The 8,593-nt window shown below is 41.8% G+C and overlaps 1 protein-coding gene across 7 annotated transcripts in view; it reads left to right on the top strand.

Annotated features, from left to right (window-relative positions):
• Nucleotides 1-8,593, top strand: part of MINK1 (misshapen like kinase 1) — a 58,505-nt gene that overhangs the window by 22,721 nt on the left and 27,191 nt on the right. For all 7 annotated transcript variants that reach the window (XM_027857129.1, XM_027857131.1, XM_027857135.1 and 4 more), the window contains exon 2: nucleotides 8,056-8,121. In XM_027857129.1, the coding sequence (XP_027712930.1) occupies nucleotides 8,056-8,121 (66 nt within the window). The remainder of the gene's footprint in view (nucleotides 1-8,055; nucleotides 8,122-8,593) is intronic.

Below are 8,593 nucleotides of genomic sequence, written 5' to 3'. Positions count from 1 at the left end.
GTGTGTGTGTGTGTGTGTGTGTGTGTGTGTGTGTGTGTGTGTGTGTGTGTGTGTACACTATAAAGAGGCAATCCTGACTGGTTTGGAAGGCAAGATGCCTGGATTCTGGACCTGGCTCTATCACTGTCTAACTGTGTGACCTTGGGAAAATCACTTCCCTATTTTCTCCTCTGTAAAAATGAGGTCAGATTAGATGGCCTCTTCTGACTGTGGCATTCTATGGTTCTAATAAGTGGAAAGACTCAGTGGGGGAGGGTTAGAATGAGAGCCGATAGTATCTTTTGAGAAGCTACTTGAAGACAAGAGGGGACAAAGGGAATGATATTTGTACTGAGCTAATTTCAGGGGAACAGAGAATCTAGTAGAGGAGAAATGAGATAGGAGACTGAATCTCAGACCTAGTCTGGAAAACTTGTATACCTAACTTTGAAATATTAAGAAGAGATATTTATGTATTTTCTTTAGAATCTCTCATTTGACTCTCCGAAAAACCCTCTAAGATGGGTATCCCCGTTGAGAACATATCATTTCCTTACTTGGGGAAGCTGGGGAGGAAAACTGAAGCACAATCACAAAGCATATTAATGAGACCAAATTAATTTAGTACATCCTCCACTAAAATCCTCTACTCATACCTCATGGTGTGATTACTCAGAGTTGTCAAAGGCTATGTCAATAGAGTGTAAGCCTTCAGCAAATTCTACCAGGCTAGCAGGATTTTAAGTATGGACCCAGTGACCCAATGTCTGTTGTCCAGGGAGCCACCTGGCTAAATTTGGACAGGTTAGCCACAGTGTAAGATATTTTTCAACCATAACAACTCTCAAAAATCATCCACTGTGTTATAGAGTAGCTGTAGTTGGAGGGATGAATACCCACACTGACAAAAGCATAGGTCCTTGAACCAATATAGTATTTACTGCATGTAGGTGTTTAGGGAAGGAGAAGTAAAGAAATAGAACTAGCTGAGAATTAATCTGGGAAGGCTTTCTAGAATAGGAGAATTTTCATTTGGCCCTTTAAAGGAAGGAAAGGACCCTAGAGTAAGAATATTCCCCCCCTCATTGCTCCTCACACTATTGAAGATGCCCAGAAAATACCACTCTGGATTGTGTTAATATGCTTTTCTTTCTGACCTTCATAATTTTGTTTTGTAAATAGTATTTTATTTTTTCCACTTACATGTAAAGATAGTTTTCAACATTCACTTTTTATAAGATTCTGAGTTTCAAATTTTTTCTCCCTCCCAGCCTCCTTCCCTAAGACGGCAAGCAATCCAATATAGATTATATACTTCATACTCTTTAAGAGCAAGAACTCTACCTTATAATTATTGGTGGTGGATGTGCAAGGATAACTGTCTAGGCCAGTAGACACTGGTTCCTGGGTTATGTAGTTAAGACTAGAAAGACCAGCTGTGTCAGCTGATGCAATTTTTCATTATAATTTTATTTGGAAATAAAAATTTTAATCTTAACTCGGTATTTTTTGCCTCATGGATACACTGTGTCAATTGATGCAGCTTGGTCCTTTGAGGTATTCTTAAATTCCAGTCCAATCCAATTCTCTGCAACTTGTCTTAGAGAGTAGCATAGAGCACTGAAAAGTTAAGTTACTTGCCCAGGCTCACCATGTGCCAGAAGTGGGATTTGAGCTCAGGTCTTCCAGATTCTGGAGCCTCTAATATATCTATTATACCATGCTGTAGTCCATGGGGTCAGGAAGAGTCAGACACGGCTAAACAACAAAAATACTACGCAGTCTTCTTCAACCCAGATTTTAAAGGTCTGAAATTAAATAGTGCCCCTGACATGTGGGAGGAATAATTCTCCTCTACTTTGTACCACTGTAGTCTCTAGGGAGAGGAAGAAGAATATTAGGTTCATAGCTTAGCTTGCTTCTCCCACAGGGCATTATCTCATTTCTAAGTCCAAACACCCCTGTGGTTCTAGTTCCAGGCACCCTGGCTTCTCAGGGCTTCGTTCGGCTCTACCAACCTACTGCAGTCCTGTCTGTAAGGCTCAAACTTTTTTTTTTTTTTGCAGTTTTTTTTTCTTTTTAGGCAGTTGGGGTTAAGTGACTTACCCAGGGTCACACAGCTAGTAAGGGTCAAGTGTTTGGTCTGAAGCCGGATTTGAACTCAGATCCTCCTGACTTCAGGGCCGGTGCACTGCGCCACCTAGCTGCCCCATCAAAGTTCTAATCCCATGGGGATCATCTTTGGCACCTAAAACTGAGGAGGACAGACAACATAGAACAGAAACACACTTCTCTTCTACACCCCCCCCTCCCCCCTCCCCCCAGCCCATTTCTTGGACCTAAAGGTCCTGTTGTTAGTAAAATGGTATCTTAATACTCCAGATACAGCAGAAAAGAGAGCTGCAGAAAGAGAACTCTGCAGACAACCTGGTTGGTCTTGCCAATTTCAAAGATGAAGATAGGCAAAGGAGGCTACCCTATCATGTGCCCCATGTGGTTGGGATAGCAGTGGGCTACGTGTTAGGCAAACTGGGCATACTCAAAAGGCCTCCTCAAGGGTGTCCCCATGTTAGAATTGAGCATGCCCAGAGAAGTCTGGGGTACTCATTTCCTGTTTGAAATTTGTTGTCCCCAGAACATAGGCAAGGGTGCTTTTTTTTTTTTAATAATTTTTACACAGTTCTTATCCCAAATTCAGAATTGTTCTTTATGGTCTTGAGGAGGCATGATGTCCTTTCACTTATATTCTCAGTGCTATAGAGTAAAGTCTCAAAGCAGCCAATGTTACATTATCATATGTAGTCCCACAAGTACAGACAAAAATCACAGTTATCTCTAAATACAACATTTTGGGGATTTGCAGAACAAGGAACATTTCACAGAGTTTCCTAAATAAGCCAACAAAATAAAAGGCATTTTGCAAATTTTATGAAATATCTTTGCTTGCTTATCCTTACAGGGTCTTTCTCAATCCACATGCAAGAGAAAGAGCAAAGACTGGCTCCAGCTAAGAACAGAAACCTGGTCCACACTGAGCTTTCCAAGCTATGTGGAGCTCCCCCCCGCAAGGATTTGGGACCTGGGGTCAACTTGGCATTGTCCCTTTCTCAAATGAGAACTGTCCTGGGTGGAAATCCTTCCATTAATTCTCTCAGTGCATAAGGCCATCCACCTGGGTCTGCACAAAATGTGTCCTTTTCTACACAGGGCACACTAAAATTCTCCCTCGAGCATAAACGATCACCTTAGAGGTCCAGGCCATTTCCTCCCTTATCCCAAAAGGAATCTGAAATTTCCCCCATAGATGCTTGCTACTGCCAGGGCAAACTAAATGGAATTGTAAACTCACCCATCAGGACAAGTAGACTTAGTTAAAGAAGTGGCAAAGAATCTCAGCTTCACTTCAGAAGTTTATGGCATTTTGCTTTCACCAAAGGTAAGCGGTAGAAATCGGTTTAAATGCAAAAAGAACAATATGAACTTCTCTACTGGACAGAGCAATCTAGTGATTCCGAATTTATCACAGACAACTTAATACCTGTATTTATACAGGACACAATAATATAGAACATATTAGTATACCTATCCTTGTTTGTCATTCAGTTGTGTCTGATTCTTTGTGACCTCCTGGACCATAGTACACCAGGCCCTTCTACCTTCCACTATCTCTCAAAGTCTGTCCAAGTTGATGTTTGTCGTTTCCATGATATTATCTGTCTATCTCGTCCCCTGCCATCCTCTTTTCCTTTTGCCTTCGGTCTTTCCCAATATCAGAGTCTTTTCCAGTGAGTCTTGTCTTCTAATTATGTGGCCAAAGTATTTCAGCTTTAGCTTTGGTTTTTGACCTTCCAGTGAATAGCCTGAATTAATTTCTTCTTTAAGTATTGACTGCTCTGATCTCCTTGCTGTCCAAAAGTCTTCTCCAGCACTACAATTTGAAAGTGTTGATTCTTTGGTGCTCAGCTTTCCTTATAATCCAACTCTCACAGTCATACATTCCTATTGGAAAAACCATTGCTTTGGCTATATGGATCTTTGTCAGCAAGGTGATGTTGCTGCTTTTTAGTATACTGTCCAGATTTTCCATAGCTTTCCTTCCAAGGAGCAAGTGTCTTTTAATTTCATGGCTGCAGTTGCCATCTGCTGTGATCTTTGAGCCCAAGCATATAATATCTGATGCTCTTTCCATTTCTTCTCCCTCTATTTGCCAGGAAGTGATGGGACTAGTTGCCAAGACCTGAGTTTTTTTTTTTTTTAATATTAAAATTTAAGTCAACTTTTATACATTCCTCTTTTATCCAGTATTCATTCAGAATTCAATAATACAAAAAGTATCAGAGCTTAAACAGTCCAAGTAATCAACAAATGAAAAATTTAGAAAATTACACCAGTGAACTTGTGAGGGAACACTCACCAGGGGGGAAAAATCAACTGTATATTTATAGCCTAGAAAAAATTGCCAAATTTCTCTTGGATTAAACAGTCTAGGGTATCTCAGAAATCAAAAGTACCAAGCATAGAATCTCTCTAGGAATTCCTGCAAAAGCAAAGGACCCAATTTATCCCAGAAGAGGCTTTACCAGCCTTACCCTCACTGCCTGAAGGCCAGGTAGGTTAGATTTCACTCTTCCCCCAGGGTTCTCTGGTTCCATTAAGGGGATTGAGGTTGTCTAAGCTCTCTGCAAATAGCTTCAGCCCCTTCTGATAGTGTTCCTTCAAGTGTAGTTGGGCTCCCTAGCACCTGAGTTCAATTTAACCCCAATAATCATGTTGGCTTTGACAAAGGAATATTTACATACTATCTTTGACAAAGGAGTAAGATCACCATGGCTTGAAACCCCATTGCTATGGGGACACTCCCCCTTACATGGGAGGAATCGTCCTTTCTCCTTGTACCACCTCAGTCTCTGGTGAGAAGAGGATTATTAGTTTCATAGTTTAGTTCAGTTCCTATAGAGCACAGTCCCAGTTCCCAGTCCAAAATCCCCCTAGGGTTTGAGTCTCAGGCATTGGTTTCTCAGGGCTTCCATGGCAGGCTGGCTGGCTGCACCATCCCACTTGCAATCTTGGCTTAGACAATCATGACTCTTCTGTTCCCCCTGGGGATCACCTAGTACATGAAACTGAGGAGGACAAACAACATCGAACAGCAATAAACATCCCCCGCCCCCAGCCCCAGTCTATTTCTCAGAGTTACAGTGAAAGAGAGGCAGCAGAAAAGAAAAGTCCTTCTCCTCTCACTGATTCAGTTTATGGAGTCCTTGCTTTCGGTGAACTGGGATCTTCACCCTCTGGATGCAGCAGAAAAGAAAGCCTGGTATCAAAGAATTTACCTTGTCTTTCAAAAGGGTCAGGACCCTGCCAACCAGCTTCCATGGCCTTTATGGTGTGTCCCTTCCCATGCCAGGACAAGATCCCTTATGTCTTCTGTACCCCAGAGCTTTCTTCAGCAGGCTCCCATATAAAGTGGACCTCACAGGATACATCACCATGTGCCCAGAACTTGAACAGTCTTATCTCATTCTTCCTTTAGGAGGGACTGCCCCTCAATGGTCCTTATACTCTCCTCATCCCAGTGTTTCAGAAGCCTTCCCACTGCTGCTGTGTAAACCTCATTCCTCATCTCTAATTGATCTCCAATTGCCCATTCCCTTAACTTTCATCTATCAAAACCTTACCCTAGTCCTCCCATGTCCCACTTTAGATCTGCCTGTCTTTTCCACTGTGTCCTCCAGAACCCCTGCTTCATAATTAACAAATTTCCTTTCTTATTAAATCTCTTCCTTTCTCATCTTCTTCCTTCCATCTTCTGACACTCAGAACTGAGAGTTTGCTGATGATCCTGCTTTCCCCACCACCATTTCTCAATAATGGTTGTACTTTCCCTCATATCCCACAATTTGATGGGATGTGTACCTATGGGAGAGATGTTGTGAAGGTAGAATTGATGAGACTTGGCAACAGATTGATTGTAGGCAGTAAGAAAGTGAAAAGTCGAGGATGACACTGAGTTTTCAAGCTTGGATCAGTCTGGAAGCTGGTGATACCCTTGGCAGGAATAGGAGAATTAGGAAGAGGGGAGGAGATAATGAATTTGGTTTTAGATATGATACATTGGCGTAATGGATAGAGCACTGGGCTTGGAATCAGGAGGACATCTTCATGAGGTCAAATCTGGCTTCAGACAGCTATGTGATCTTGGACAAGTCCCTTAACCTTGTTTGTCTCAGTTCCTCATCTATAAAATGATCTGGAGAAGGAAATAGCAAATCATTCCAGTATCTTTTGCCAAGAAAACCCCAAAATGGGATCACAGAGAATGGGACACTACTGAACAACAACAACATTTAAGATATTTTGGGGACCTTCAGTTTAAGATATCTATGAGGCATTTGGAAGTGACTTTGCAGTAGCCCAGGCTTACCACATCAGCAATGTCTTTAACTACTCCTGCTCCCTCGCACTAGATCCTGAATCTTGCAGTTTATACTTCTATGACATCTCCTGAATACATCCTCTTCTCTCTATTCATATATCCACTCTGTTCTGCATCATCTTTTTGTTGGACAGTAATCCTGATTTGTCTCCCTACCCATCTCCCCTCTCCCTTCTCCAGGATCTGCCTCTGCCTTTACACAGGCTAGCCCCTGGATTCGGAGGTCACCACCTTCCCTTTTGGTTTCATGGACTCCCTTACTTCTCTCAAGACTCAGCTCAACACCAACTTCTACGGGAAACCTTTCTTGATTTCCACCCCTTTCCCAGTGCCCTTTCTCCCCAGATGCCTTGTATAGGTTTGTGTGCATATGTTGTCTTCCTCGATAGAGGGTCAGCTCCTTGAGATTAAGGAAAATTTCACTTTTTGTCATTATATCCCTATCACCTAGTTCAGTACCTGGCATGTAGAAGGCACTTAATAAATGCTTGTTATCTCATTTGATCCTTTCAGGACAATTCTGAGAGGTAGGTGCTTTATCCATTTTGCAGATGGAGAAACTGAGGCTGAAAAAAGTTAAGTAACTTGCCATGGTTTTAATCTTTGTTACAAGTGAAGGCTTATTGGATAGGAAAGAGAGAAGTTGTAGACTGAAAATCAATGTGATATAAACACAGAATGCATCCTTAACACTTGTGTTATTATTGCTGATGTTGTTTTAGAAAAGACTGCTAAGGGATATTCTCAACATTGCCGTCTTCTTAAATCACACAAGGGCACTGGGAAGTCTTCAGAGCAGCATAGGAGAATCACTAATCACCAGTAGTTCCCATACTCCATTAGCCCTTGGATAAACTCTTTTCAATTTTGAAAAATATTTATTAAGTGCCTGCTTTGTGCCAGACATTGTGCCAAGGGTTGGGGATACAAAGATGAAAATTACATAGCCAGTTGCAGTCCTTGGCTTCATAGTGCTTACATTCCAACTTGGGTACAACAAGGATACAACCCATACACGAATAAGTATAATACAACATAGAGCATGATTAGGATAAAGGAGACATACTAGACAATGTGTTCTGCAAAAATGTGAAGTTACCTTCAGCTGGGAGAATCAGGAATGGCTTTACAGAGGAGGTCATACTTGAGCTGAGGAATGGAATCATTTTAATAAAGAGTAGAGTGCATTCTTGGCAAAGGAGAATAGCCTGTGAGGATACATCCAGGTGGAGGATGGCATGTTCATTGTGCAGAACTGAAGCCCAATTTAGCTCGATTATAGTATTTGAAAGGGAATAATACGAAATAAGGCTGAAAAGATAAAGGTAGGCTGAAGCCAGATTGTGGCAGACTCTAAATGCCAGATTCTAAGAAGTTTGTGTTTTCTCCTAAAGTCAATAAGAGACCATTGATTGTTTTTGAGTTTAAAAAAAAAAAGTAGCATGGTCAGACCCATCCAGACCCAGATGATTATTCTGGCAGCTGTGTAATTGTTCCCTCCCTCCACCTTGCCAACTCTGGGAATTGTCAATCCCATGCCCAGACTGGACATACTTTCAGCTTTACTCAACCTTAATCTATGTTCCTTTAGTTCTGATATTTCTTTTTGTCTTCCTCCTCCCATTCCCCTACTCCTCCAGGATCCTGCAGGGATCTTTGAGCTGGTAGAAGTGGTCGGCAATGGTACCTATGGACAAGTGTATAAGGTAAGACTCTAGAGGACTCTTCAGAAAAACTGTAAAGAAAATGGGACCTTTTCCCAAAGATTGAGAAAACTTGATGTGTAAAACACATGAATTGGGAGACCTTAGGAAAAGGAAGAAGGATGGGGATCAGAGGAAAAAAAGAGATTGGGGAAAGGATTCAGCTTTTTGCTGGCCTCCCTCCTCAGATAAGGTTAGTACAGATCCTGTACTGACATATATTAGAAACAGGTCTGGAGCTGGGCAGGCTGTGCCATGATGGAAAAGAGAGCAAATCCAGAACTAGAATTGGGGAGGAGAGGTATGTGTTCACAAGAACTGGATGGAACCTTAGAGATCATCTAACCCAATCCTCTTATTTTATATATAAGGAAACTCTGAGGCCCAGAGAGGAAACAATTATTGTGTTTGGAAGTGAAGATGAGGAAGTGTGTGTGTGTGTGTGTGTGTGTGTGTGTGTGCTCATGGATACTCA

This window comes from Vombatus ursinus, unplaced genomic scaffold, assembly GCF_900497805.2.
Source record: "Vombatus ursinus unplaced genomic scaffold, bare-nosed wombat genome assembly UNPS02011916.1, whole genome shotgun sequence".
NCBI classification, from domain to species: Eukaryota; Metazoa; Chordata; class Mammalia; order Diprotodontia; family Vombatidae; genus Vombatus; species Vombatus ursinus.
The sequence above is the reverse complement of the archived record's forward strand: the minus strand, read 5'-3'. Positions and strand labels throughout refer to the sequence as shown.